Below are 13,759 nucleotides of genomic sequence, written 5' to 3'. Positions count from 1 at the left end.
AGACCATTAGTTTCTCTAATTACAATGTCCCCTGAAGCTTCTAGAATGATGCACTGATTTAAGCTTGAAGTCAAGGAGTAACACGCTTGCGGGACAAGACTCTTTGAGCGTTTGCTGAAGGAGAAGAACCCAAGAGTAGCCTGGAGTGCCCTTTTGTTTGTGGCCTTGTAATTATGCAACTGATTGAGGAAATCTTGCTTGTTGATTTAAGGTTTTTGTCATAAGTTCCTATGCCTAGAAGCTGTTCCGGACCAGATGGACTGTCTGGTATCTGATACTTCCTTTTGTTTCTGAGCAGTTCCCATATCAACTTGTCGTCTTTAGCTTGATCTTCCACCACAGTTAGAGAAGACAAAAAATTCGAAAACATCTTTGTTAAAGGCCATTAAACATATAGCATATGGTCAGCTGATCAGGCTATCCTTAAAAAAATGAGAATTTATACTTGACATTCATACATATCATATCCAGTAATATATCTGTACTGAAAGAGACATTTAAACAAATTCAGAAATGCAATGCAACCAAACTGAGTTTCATTATACAGGATGCATTCCATGACCATAATTCCCGTTGAACAAACCTATAGTAGATTTGTTTAATTTATGTGCAATGCTAATGAATATACTTCCCGTATTAAAATTTAACTTTTTTTTCCTGCTTGTAAAATTTGCTGCAACATAAGCACCAGATAAAAACAAATGATGATATGTAACAATACCTTTTGCTGCATCAAGTTTTCCTTTGTTTTCCTGTTATCTTCCAATAGGAATCTGTCGTGTGTTGTAAGTTTTTTCACCATCTCTTCTGATTCCTTCAACTTTCTCAATAACTCGAGCCTACTTTTTTCTGCCAATACTGCTCTGTTCCTTGCTTCCTGCAACTCTAGCCTCCTGACTCTCATTGCCCCCTCTATCTCTTCAACTACAGTCAATAGGCGATTGCATGTTCCTGTTGTAAATTCACCCTTTAGAGCATGGACATACTCAACCATGGGATTACACATTTTTTCAGCAAGATCACGTATCAGGCTATCTACTCCAACCTCCACTGAGCTAACGGCTGCTCCAACATGGTCAAATGAAGCTTTGAGGAGTTTTAGCATCATCAGAGACATGCCATTGTCATGGCTTGATTGATGAATAGCAGAAACATGCGCAAAAGCTTTATGAAAGAATCTTCTGATGGACACTTGATGGCCATAAAGAGTCTCGAGGATGTCACTTTTGCTTGAGTTAACCTGGATTTCAATTTGTTTAAGAAGATGAATCAGTTGCAAAAGCTGCAACTTTTGTTTCTCCCTCAGCTCTTTGCCTGCTGAGGTAGCTCTATCTGTATAGCTTTCTTCCTGCAAATTCATTTACAAGCAACTGAGTATGTATAAAGAAAAACTATTTATCTTTGAGATTCAAATTTCACAGAGGAAATTTCTATGACAGTACTCATAAATTTGAAATTCCAGGGTAGAGAGGTATGTTGAGCTTCAAATGAAAGAATTGTAAAACCAAATATGCTGCTCTCCACATGGAGATTGACTATAATTTGACAAAAATATCCAGAGTGATATCAATGCAAGTACCAGAAATGGAAAGCTCAGTTCTCAAAGTTCCTGAGCTTTGAAACCTAATATAGACACATGCAGAAAGTAAAGTAACTGTTTGTTCACACATCGTAATTATGTATCTATTGATAATCTTGTGTCATTGCACCAAGGAAATTTTCTTTTGAGATTGAAATAATGGTTTATATGGTTTATGTGCTAGAATGTAGGTGCTGCTCATCTGCCTACCGGCTACCTTGATGTTGTAAAAGGAAAATCTCATGAAGGCTCTTGCAGAAAATATAATAACAATTTAAGCCTTATTCCTAGAAAATTTCGGGCCAGCTACATAATTATATTTCACCACCAGGGGATGCCTCCGAAGAATGTGTTATAAGGATGAGAATCACTCTTATCCAAGAATTAAGAGCAATCAAAAACACTCAAGTTTAGGAGTAATTTATGTTAAACGTTTTTCTTCATCAATGTAATTACTTTGCCTCAGGCGTTGGTTGTCTCTTTGATTTTACAGCTTCATATATTCTGTAAAAATTCAACTTGGCTGTAGTGTACAGTAATGAATACAGATTTTTCATCCATTTTCTTTGTCTCCGTACTCATCAGTACTATTTACCAGGTTTCAGGATTACTATATAAACCTCACTGAGTTTCTTTGCCACTTTGTTCCATACTTCCATTATGTGTTGTATCAGATAATCCTAACCTAGGCTTGTGAAAGCTAAAAACGCAATCAGAGTTTCAGGAGAACAACTCATCCACTCATATTTAATGCACTCAAAGATCATTGTTATGATATAAGTATTCGCCTCCATATTATTAGCCAAGTTATCTGATTTCTGGATTGCTGAAACTGATCTGATAAGTTCTTCAATTCCGCTTCCACGCCAGCAACCCTACCTCACGTTTTGATACAAGATCCTTATTTTATGCACCGTCACAAAAAGGACAAAAGAAAGAAAAAAACAGGCGCTTCAGTATAATCAGTGCTTGGGACTCACACCAAATACGTGCATCAAAGCACACGGCGCACGCACTCTTCTATAGCTTCTTAAATTTCGAATAAAAGAAAAAACATTCAGGTTCAAAAAATAAAGATGTACGAACGATTATGATCCTAGAAGCTTTGACTAGTTTAAGTAAAGGTACAAGCACTGAAGAACAATGTACTACATTTGATGCAGTTGCTAATACTTAAAATACACATCGCAATTTTAATTATTGTCGGCATGTTCCCAGTAAAGCAATAAGACTGACTGATTTACAGTTGTACAGTATGGATTAAGGGAATAAGCATAGAAGGTAAAGCCCGTGCCTAAGTAGTGGTACAAGCACTGAAGCATGATGCGCAACATTGACACTGTATTACCCAAGCTTAGAAACTAGCATTCTCAACTCCGCATAGGATTTGCCATGAACACAACTCAGAGTTCCGAATTGAAAAATAAAACTTAAGACTTATGTAAAGAACAAATGAACAGATACAAAAAAAAAAAAAAAATCAGAACATTTGATTAAAAAAACAGAGAGAATACTTGAGAATGTGAACGGTTAGTATCGGTAATGATAGTACTGAATCTTCCCTCCTCAGCCATTTCAACGGTCTTCAATCCCACCAGCTTCATCAGCGGCAGAGCCAGGGAGGTAAATACATCTTCCGCCTTCACAACCACGACATAGATTAATCAAACGCTGTGAGCTAATAATTTAAAATAATTTGATTTTTCTATCATTAGCTTAATTAATCGATCTATTGAAATTCTACTTCGCGCAAACTGTCTTTGATCTGAGAATTGAGCTGATTAAACGCCAGTTTTAGCTGTTCATGACGAGAAACAATCTGCAGAATCTTCAATCGGAGATCGGCGATTTTTGGTGGAAAATGGGAGTGAAAACCAGGCGTCCGCCCATTCATTGCTTCTTTTTGGCGGGAAAAAAGAGGAAATTTTGTCTGAATTGAAACTGCAGAGAGAATGAATAAACACGTATAGATGGCCAATGCTAACAAGTTTTTTTACCCTAAGATTTACTTAAACTGAGGATGCTCGCTAAGAATCGGGTAAATTTCATCTGTGATCACTGAACTTTTAAGCTAAATATTAATATGCTTAATAAACTTTATTGTCTCAATTGCTTTCTAAACTACAATTTGCTTTCAATCAGGTCATTAAACCACAATTCAATTTCATATCTCACCACTTTGTCAATTGTCATCTTCCCAATTGATGAAAATTAAAACTTTGGGACCCAATTGAGATTTCACTAAAATCAAGCGATCACGGATTAAAAAGTTTTTCTGTCTACCCTAATTTATGATTACATTATAATCTATTTGATTATAAGCATGAAAGTTTTGGGTTAAAGAAATAAGGGAAAAATTCAAATTTCAAGTGTATTGTTTACACCAATTCAAAAGCTAGGTCAATAGTTTAAAAGTTCAAAATTCAGGTATGTTTATAATTAATTAAGTATAATAAAATCATTGTTATACAATTAATAATAACAGATTCATAATTATCGATCACAGATTTATTCATTTTTCACATATCATCAAATTAACTGATTACATATTATTTTGATGTCATAAATCAAAATTTTTGTAGATTACAGATTTATTCTTAGATCACAGATCATTCAAATTACAGGTCATATTTTATTGATGGATCACATAGGTCACAGTTTATTGGTCTGGATTTATTTTTCAGTCACAAACACCTAATTTTTTGTCATAAATCAGCGAAATAGTTGGTCACAGACGACTAAATAGTTGGTCATAGATTCCAAACACCCCACTACACTGGTCTCAATCCAGCACAAATTTTGGCCACAAATCACCACCACCCAATCAACGCTTGCACCACACCACCGTAACACTACACCCAATCTAGATCCCATTCCACCACAATACTTGGTCACAAACACCATACACCCCCTCCACAACACATCACAATCACCGCTAACACCACATGAAAACCACCACCGCACCAACTATTGGTAACAGCTCAGCGTGCACAACACTATGTTTGTCACTGGCGCTCGAAAGGCAGTCAATGTGGCACACGCCAGAACAAACCTCCACCATCGCTGTAATATCGACGCTCAAGTCGTGCGCAGAGTAGCCCAAAATCAAGGCCGAAGATCTGAAAGCATACTTCTTTTGACGATCCTGAGCGGTAGCAAGACGTTGCCGGATAATTTTTACTGCATCAACCATATCTCGCACTAGTTCTGGCCCTAAAACCCGTTTCTCTCCAATTTCATCCCAATGTATAGGCGATCTACACTTGCGGCCATATAAAACCTCAAAAGGAGCCATTCCAATTTAAGATTGATAACTATTGTTATAGGAAAATTCTATCAAAGGTAGATACTTGTTCCACTTTCTCGAAAAATCTAAAGTACAAACGCATAACATATCCTCTAATATTTGAATGGTTCGTTCCAATTGGTCATCTGCTTGAGGATGAAATGCTGTACTAAAGGAGAGTCCAGTACCTAAAGCTTGGTGTAATCCTTTCCAAAATGCTGATAAGAATCGAGGATCCTGATCATATATTATTGATGTTGGAATACCATGTAGACGTACAATTTCTTGTACATATAATTGGGCATATTTTTTCGGGGAAAAGTGGTTCGAACAAGTAAAAAGTGCGCCGACTTAGTTAGTCGATCCACTATAACCCAATTAGCATCATAATTCTTTTCTGTTCGGGGCAATCCCACCACAAAATCCATTGTAATCTTTTCCCATTTCCATTTAGGTATTTGCAATGGTTGAAGAAGTCCTGCTGGACGTTGATGTTCAGCTTTAACTTGTTGACAAGTTAGACACTTACTCACATATTATGAGATGTGACGTTTCATTCTTGGCCACCAAAAATGGAGTTTAATGTCGCGATACATTTTTGTAGCTTTTGGATGAACAAAATATGGGGTATTATGTGCTTCAGCACATATCTTAGTTCAAAGCGTTGACTCAAGCAAGATCGAAGCTGTAACAAATTGGCCACGACTAACAAATGTCACGGAAGTTCGAAGTTTCTTGGGACTTGTAGAATATTATCGTCGTTTTGTTGAGGGATTTTCAAGGATTGCAGTTCCATTAACTTGAAAAGGAGTACCTTTTATTTGGTCGGAGGCATGTGAGCGAAGTTTTCAGGAACTTAAGAAGAGGCTAACTACAACACCGGTACTAGCTCTTCCGTCTATCTCTGAAAATTTTGTGGTGTATAGTGACGCCTCTGGAAATGGACTTGGGTGTGTTTTAATGCAAAATGGTAAGGCTATTGCTTATGCTTCATACCAATTGAAGGAATATGAAAAGAATTACCCTACTCATGATTTATAATTAGCAGCTGTGGTGTTTGCATTGAAAATATGGAGGGATTATCTTTATGAAGAACGTTGTGAGATTATACAGATCACAAGAGTTTTAAGTGCTCTTTCACTCAAAAGGAGTTGAAAATGCAACAAAGGCGATGCTTGAGTTAGTCAAGGATTATGATTGTAGTATCAATTATCATCCTGGAAAAGTTAATGTTGTAGCTGATGCCCTCAATCGAAAGACCTTTCATGAAAATAACTTACTAGCGCAATTACAATGAGAGGTTCAACTATTTAATTTGGAAGTTAGTGAAAATATGAATCTCACAACACAACCTATATTATAAATGGGTTTAGATTTTCGCTTTAATAATTCTTAAGACAAACTACGCATTCCCTAACTTAAATAGGATGCTTTCCTTAGTACGATCAAACTTATACTTTTCACTAGCAATTCAAAACACTACTTCATTAAATAAATTCAGTAAAAGAAATTTCTTAAATAATAAATATACATACCAGCATGCCAATGTTTACTCAGTCCCCAACTATACATGTTAAGTCTTCAGGATGTTATCAAAACCTGGCTCTGATACCACTCCATTTATACTGAGACGCACTACTCTTAATTTCCCTAATTTATTTATTTTTATCCTTAGATTAAAATCATATCAAATATTTTGTAGTAAAATCAAAACATATCAAGGAAATCAAATTTCAGAATATAAAGAGTTCAAAGAACCGTCAAGTTTATATTATACCAAAAGAGAATTTTGTCTTACAAAATATACCTCATTACACCTTAGTCATATGACTATCAAAAAATTTTTATCAAAAGAAATGCCTTCAGATTTTTCAAAAGTTTCCTATAGATCTATTCTACAGCAGGCTGGTATGGTGTTATATCAAAATTTGTCAAAATTCTTTCATTTTTACTACACTATTTTACTAGGCATCATTTTCCTATTTTACACAATGCCACTTGCTGTTTACTCCACATACATTATAGTATTTACATAATGACAAGTGACCAAGTCGTAAATATCAATCATTACCATTACAAAATCCTCCCCGTCTTCAAAAGTTTCGATCTCTTCTTCCTCGTCGATCATTGTATAAAAACATGTATAGTGGGTACGTCTATATATAACATGTATAGCTTTGACCTCAATAATTTCAGCATGTCTAGTGGTTCGGACAATTTCAGTCTCTCGCGGTGGCATCTATAGTATAAAATATAAAACGTGAACCATTAAGTTCAGTAAATACGATGATGCAAAGATGCATGTCAAACATACATGGGCCAAAATCCTTATTATAGTGTACCTTACGAGCTCAGAATAACATGGCCTTTTTTCCTGCGTGCAAACCAATATCAACGCATCCATCGTTGTCCATTGAGACTCAAGATGCATCATTATATCATACATACAGACTCAATGTCTGGCCTACATATATACAGCGCGCTCAAGGTGCCTATCCGCAGTCCCAAGGCCTCCAAGGGACCTCCTGACACTGCATATATACAAGTGTAAAACTCCCAATACCCTATCTTTGGCTACCCTTAATGACCGTCAAGAGCTTCAAAGCGGTACAGTTATTCGGACACAACAATGCGGTTCATCTATAATGGAATTCACATTCAAAATTTTTAACTGCAACACAAAGTACGTATGATCTTGAAAATGTAATTATCCCTACATTTTCCAAATAAACTCAATGCACATGTAACATCCTACCATGTCACATAACAAAAGAAACAACCACATATTAATGTATTTTGCACTGTAATTGAAAACACATCAATATTTACCTTTTTCGTTATTTCCTTGATCAATATCTGCATTAACACAATAATCTCTACATTAATCATATCTTATCTTATTATTTCCCGATTATCACATCTAGACTAAACTTATAAGATAATATATGTTATTTAATAGCATACCCCTAATCAAAATAATGATACTAGTTTATTGTCATCTAGTAGTAATAATAATAACGATAATAATCTAAATTAAATTCTCGTTATCGTCATTAACTAAATTTCATAAAATTATTACATATACAATTTAAGTTAGCCAATACACTACCATATTACTTTCCCATTTCATGCTTGATCCACTTTTCATTTCAATTAACACAAGTATATATATATACATCCATACCTATTAGAAATTTTTCTTATTCAATTCATATTCTTCTTTACCACATTTTCATCATATCTCACCATTGATGCTATGCATTATAACAATTTTTCTTCACATCTTATCACATAACTAAATCAAAGTAATTTAAATTTAAGCCTCAAGTGCTAATTGTTATCTTTCTTCCCATTTAAATTTACCACATATATAAATGTAGTAGTGGTCCAATTTCCATACCCATTATCATGATGATATTAACAATTGTTATACCAAGTTATTTTCTATCCCTACTCACTTCTTCCTTACTCACTATATTTTCCCCCAAAACTATTTTATACAATCCTTAATAATGTAAGCTAAGTAAACTAAGACTCAATATATCTTCAGCTAGTTTATAAGTTTTAAAATTTCCAAAGTTTAGATTTTGAAATGGAAAAATTATAGTTTATCTTCCTTGATTTTATTAATTAAACTTAAATATAATATTATCTTTTATCAAACCCTGAAGCAACAAATTTTAATTCCTATTTATAAACCAATTAAGTACTTAAAATAATTAAATAATTATCTAAATAAATAATTAACTAAAGAAAAATTTAAAATAATTAACTTAATGAAAAGACATACCTTAAGGAGTGAATATGGTGGGAAGAATGGTAGGTCACATTTCACAACTATCCTCTATTTATAGTTAATGGTAAGGATTAAGTGTGCAATTTATGAAATTGCACATATAACCTCTATGTTAATGTGCAATCATTTGATTGGATTTTAAAATTACATCTTTAGACATTGAACCACATATGCAATTATTTCTTTGTTTATAAAATTGCACCTTTAACCCTTGGGCAAATATGCAATTATAAAATTGCATTTTCAATCCCCATAATATTATTTTTAATCACAATCCCTAATAACATTTATTCTATCATTAAATTAAGTCCCTAAAATATTAAAAATTTTTACTAGAAAATTTTGGGATGTTACAACCTCTCATATCAAGGTCGGCGCCACCACTGTCGAGAGAGAGGAGAGATTAGGAAGAAGAGAAGCGACACCGAGAGAGGGAGAGAAGTGACTGTTGTGTGTGTTTAGAGAGAGAGAGAGAAGTGAGTTAGGGTTTGGTATAAGTGGGGGAATATTTAATATTTTCAAAACTTGAAATTTGAATAAAAAAACCTTCTGGCTTGACTTTTGTACAGTAATTTTCAAATATCGGGAATTCTGTAATTGACAAAATATTAGAATTTACCGTCAACATTGGGAGGCCCACTTAGGCCTAATAAATTGACAAACAGTTGTCTCCAAACTAGCTAGACTAGAATCCCACCTATTATCAAAACAAAATTTCTAGACTATTTCCTAGGCTTTTGACAAAGTCGAGATTCGCACCAAGTGGAATTGCTATGCAGGTCTAGACAACAACACATTTAATCGACACATCTTATAGCTATCAAACACTTGTATCATCCCGCATTGAATTTTTTTGCGAGTGAATATTACTTGTAACTAAGTTTTACTCTCTCACTTTTACTAAGATGTATTGTTTACCAGTCGTATAAAATTTTCACACAAGTACTGTCATTCGAACGTCTTTATGAATATGAGCTTTATAATGGTTGTCCATCGACTCTCCATTTAAATGATACAACCTTTCAAGGGCATGACTTTTTATTTTAAACACAACTCTAAATTAATGTACACGATGCATCATATTGCAACACGTATATTAACATAGCCACATGTTATTTTATTAATTTCCTCGTTTGTCTAAGACAACTAAATTGTTGTCTTGAAAGAGAAAAAAGTAAAAGCATAATTTTCGCACATGAAGAATCCATCAATATATCTGTTAGTTAAATTAATTGGCACGCATCGATAGAAGATCACTCATTTGTAACAGACAATATAGTTCATTGACTCAATTAAAATCCAAAAAAAAAAAAAAAAAAAGTTCAAGTCAAAGTTACCATTATGTCGAGCACAATGAAGACTAAAGATATTAGCCAAATATTTCATCATAAGCTGAAAGTAACATAATTCATCAAATCCTTGGTACAAACTCTAGAATAGCAAGTGATCAGTAGCTCCACCAGTTACAGAGCTGGACGCGGTGGCATTGCTGCGTTCAGCATGGCAAAGCTGACGTATCTTGGTCGGAACGTACCAAATAGAAAGTCGAGGATGCGCGTTAAATATAGCATCGATGTCCCACCCTTGTCGTGCAGCAATAATCACAAGAGGCTTGTAACAAGCCTGCCTCCACGCCCCAACGTTTTCACCTCGCTCCTTGAAACTTCTTCGCAACGCATTGGATGCCTCCTCATCGAGGCAATGCAGTGCATAGCAGTGAACGTAATGCCGCATTTTTGGCTTGTTGATGTAGCTTGCTCCCGATTTTTTTGCGAACCTAAAAACTTGATTAGTCACCTGTATTTACACACAAGACATAATTATTTATTCGCATAATTGCGAAAATATTATTTAAAAAAAAAAACGAATAACCGTTAAACCGTTTTGTTAGGTGTAACACGGCCCGTAAAGCAACATGGTGACAAAACTTTTTTGCACCAAGGTTTTGAGTTCCAACACAAAAAGATAGATGAGGTGTCATTTCAGCAAGATGGACGGGCATGGGATTAGGTCCCTTTAAAATCAGGCCCAAGAGTCCGTACATTTAGAACTTGTCAGTTTCTCCTCGAGACTGTTAATTTCAAAACTGACCATTTTCAGGATTAACAGTACGGAACTCGCAACAAAGTCCAAAATTGGCACACAAATCTACAAAAAAAAATTATTCATTGATTATTATTTTAATTTCTATTTAATTTTTAATGTATTGAGCCCATGTTTAAGCTAGTTCTTTAAAAACTCATTTTTTCACGAACTAATTTTTAATCACAATCTCTTTATCTAGAAAACACAATTTTTTTTCTTATTTTAATCACACTCTTCAAAAATTCACTATGACAAAAGTTCTTCAAAAAATAGGTCAAACGAGTCCTAGATATTAATTGTCACTATGTATTAATATAGAGTGGTTTTGTATTAGGGTTAGTTTGATTGGCAGAAATTTCATGAAAAATGTCATATTCGAAGAATTCATTTTCTACATTGACTTTTTGATACAAAAGTGAAAATGGAGTTCGAATTCTAAGGTACAAACAGTTAAAAACATGTTTTTGGCCAATTCCATGGAAAATACACTCCTATGGTTTTGATGATTTTTTCTTTTTCAATTTACATGAAATTGATTTGTCTTTTCTATTTTTACAATCAAACGGACCCTAATTTCTTATGGAGTAGAGGGTCAACTAGTCAAGAGTGATTGGATTGAAAAGATATAATCGAACTAGATTTGGTCGAACATATAATTTGAGGTAAATCATTATTTTTACTCGAAAAATAGTATATTCCTAGTTATGATTCACGTGTTGTCCTCTTAGCATGTGTTTGATGTTGATTAAAATCAGATTTTAAGTAAATTTTAATAAAATGTTTGGATTAAAAGTTGTGAGGCCATAAAATACATGGTTAGAATTAATTATTGTCTTTGACTAACATTAAAATCTTAGTTTTAATTTTCATCAAAGGCTAGTAAATTAGTCGAGAGAACAAGTCTTTCTAGGAAAATGAAATCGTGTGAATAAAAAGGTAACCATTTGAAATGGAATGAAAGATTAAAATTTATTGTTAACTGACCTTCGTGGGACATTTTTCACCTCTTTCCTTGGCGATATTCTGAACTTGAATCAAGAAATCATGGCATTGTTCATAGAGATGGAAGAGATAATCAAGGCCATTCTTCTTGCCACGTGCCACTTCCCCGGGTACCGTCACGATGAAGGGATGTTCGCGTTGCCTCTCACTTCCACAACCACCGCCGCTCTCATTCTCCTCGGCTCCCTCAGTCTCGTCGTCCTCCTCTTCCAATGAAACTATTCTCGACCGTCCCTTTTTCCTTCGTCGCTGCTTCTCGCCTCCTCCTCCTCCCACCATCTCCCACGTCCTTCCGCCACTGCCCCCGGCTTCCTTTTCATGTTGGACCGGCTCCACCGATAAGCCTAGTTTAATCAATTTTTACAAGGGAAATTTAAAAATAAAATAAAAAATTGAAAGAAAAATGTTACATGTGCATGTTTGAGTAATATTGCATATGATATTTCTTGCTGAATACGAAACATTTTCTTGCAATTTGGCTCTCATCATGCATGATATTAATACGTATTTAATTCATAGAAATGGAAACTTAACTTCCTATAAATCTTGGCAAACTTATGTAACATTTCATGCTACAATTTTTAAAAGAAAATGAAAAAATTAATAATAATAAATTGCAAACAATACCTTCTTGAGAGAGTGCATCAAGGGCATTTGTAGTGTCCTGGGGGAGGAGGAGCTGGTGGCGCCGCCTTTCGGCCCTCACAGCAGCCTTGATCCCGTACCTCTCCCCAACAAGAAGATCCCACCGGAAAATATGTGATAAACTGTTCATCATTTCGTCAAGTTCCTCATCCTTCATATCCAATAGTGTGTTAACTGTGAATCCAAGCTCAGCTATTTTAGCAGCAGTAAAATATCTTATTCCATAAGGTTGAAGCAAGTCCTCTAAACTTCCCAACTCCCTTGCTCTCACTGAAAATGTCTGCATAGGCTGAGGTGGAGGAGGAGGTGGCGCTACTGCTTCAAGCATCCGGCTAAGGGGTGGCACGGCGGATCTAGGGTCCCATTTAAACAAACTTGCTGAAAATGCATCAGGATCCATTGGCTAAAGAATTTTGTGTATGGAAATTTCTGTTGAAAATAGTGAGCAGCAGCTGCTCCTTATAACTGAATAGCAATGTGCTTTTGCTTTTGGATACTGATACTGTACGTACGATTTACTGTTGTATTGCTATCTGGATTCGTTGCATGCAGTGAGTGAATAGTTCGAATTTAACTAGATTTTACTTGCTCAAGTTCCAATCCAACCTGCTAATTATTGTAACATGATTTTGTGACAACGTTTGAGTAGAATATCAAAGGTTTAAAGTTCAAACTTGCTTTGTTGAAAATATTCTTTTTTTATTCTGAACTTATGACTTGTCACTATAGACAAGTTTTCTATTAGTGATGGTATGTGAAGTATACATCTGTGTCATAAAAACTTGAACAACTAACCAGTTCGACTATGAAAATTAGGTATTGGGTTCGAGAATTGTTCTGATTACATTGAAGATATGGGAAAACTGAAAATCGACTAAGAAAACTAGGAATTGGCGTAATATTTCAAGTTCTATCCTTCAAATAAAAGTTCCCAATCTCGATCCATGACTCTTTATTTTTGTAACGTCGATGCACGAATGAGTTTTTAAAATATCTGTACATAACTACTTATTCATAACTATTAGTATGCAAGTAGTTGGGAGGTGACTGACTAGGTCTGATTGTATAGGAACAAGTTTGCAAGAGTAATAAATGGACAGACATTTAAGAAATACTATTCCTTGGCAATGTGAAATGCAGGAAAAGTACAAAGAGAAAGAGGCCCCAGTAGCCTAATCTTGCTGAAATCTGAATTAAGGCGCTTCTTTTCGTACTCTCTTTTCACTTTAAGATTTTTTTGGTTCATGCAATACACTATGCATGTGGCAGCAGCAGCTATGCATAAGCATATCTCAGTTTTGTACTTATTTGTCGTGATTTCTCTACACAACTGATTACCACTGCCAACCCATAATGCTTTACAAGG

General features: G+C 34.9%; 2 protein-coding genes and 1 long non-coding RNA gene across 3 annotated transcripts; 1 reads left to right on the top strand and 2 right to left on the bottom strand.

Annotated features, from left to right (window-relative positions):
• Positions 1 to 612: 612 nt before the first annotated feature.
• LOC111405215 lies at positions 613 to 3,535 on the bottom strand. Its single transcript, XM_023034006.1, has 3 exons — positions 3,324 to 3,535; positions 3,094 to 3,219; positions 613 to 1,348 (listed from the first exon to the last, which is right to left on the bottom strand). Exons 1-3 carry the CDS (start codon positions 3,471 to 3,473, stop codon positions 644 to 646), a joined length of 981 nt encoding a protein of 326 aa, XP_022889774.1. The 5' UTR covers positions 3,474 to 3,535; the 3' UTR covers positions 613 to 643.
• Positions 1,225 to 2,139, top strand: LOC111405216. The gene is made up of 2 exons (XR_002704757.1): positions 1,225 to 1,322; positions 1,764 to 2,139. It is a non-coding gene; the product is annotated as an uncharacterized LOC111405216 (long non-coding RNA).
• Positions 3,536 to 10,012: 6,477 nt separating the features above from the next.
• On the bottom strand, positions 10,013 to 12,793 carry LOC111406920 (protein ALF). Its single transcript, XM_023036278.1, has 3 exons — positions 12,376 to 12,793; positions 11,731 to 12,092; positions 10,013 to 10,458 (listed from the first exon to the last, which is right to left on the bottom strand). Exons 1-3 carry the CDS (start codon positions 12,791 to 12,793, stop codon positions 10,093 to 10,095), a joined length of 1,146 nt encoding a protein of 381 aa, XP_022892046.1. The 3' UTR covers positions 10,013 to 10,092.
• Positions 12,794 to 13,759: the final 966 nt, after the last annotated feature.

Source organism: Olea europaea, chromosome 12 (genome assembly GCF_002742605.1).
Source record: "Olea europaea var. sylvestris chromosome 12, O_europaea_v1, whole genome shotgun sequence".
NCBI lineage: Eukaryota > Viridiplantae > Streptophyta > Magnoliopsida > Lamiales > Oleaceae > Olea > Olea europaea.
This window is presented reverse-complemented; position numbering and strand designations above follow the sequence as displayed.

Excerpts from the sequence above, each read along its gene's own strand:
- LOC111405215 (XM_023034006.1), bottom strand. The coding sequence starts at position 3,473 with ATGAATGGGCGGACGCCTGGTTTTCACTCCCATTTTCCACCAAAAATC. Across the intron at positions 3,220-3,323 it reads TCAAAGACAGTTTGCGCGAA|GCGGAAGATGTATTTACCTC; the intron begins GTAGAATTTCAA and ends GTGGTTGTGAAG. Across the intron at positions 1,349-3,093 it reads CTAACCGTTCACATTCTCAA|GAAGAAAGCTATACAGATAG; the intron begins GTATTCTCTCTG and ends ATGAATTTGCAG.
- LOC111406920 (XM_023036278.1), bottom strand. The coding sequence starts at position 12,793 with ATGGATCCTGATGCATTTTCAGCAAGTTTGTTTAAATGGGACCCTAGA. Across the intron at positions 12,093-12,375 it reads TGATGCACTCTCTCAAGAAG|GCTTATCGGTGGAGCCGGTC; the intron begins GTATTGTTTGCA and ends TGATTAAACTAG. Across the intron at positions 10,459-11,730 it reads GTGAAAAATGTCCCACGAAG|GTGACTAATCAAGTTTTTAG; the intron begins GTCAGTTAACAA and ends GTGTAAATACAG.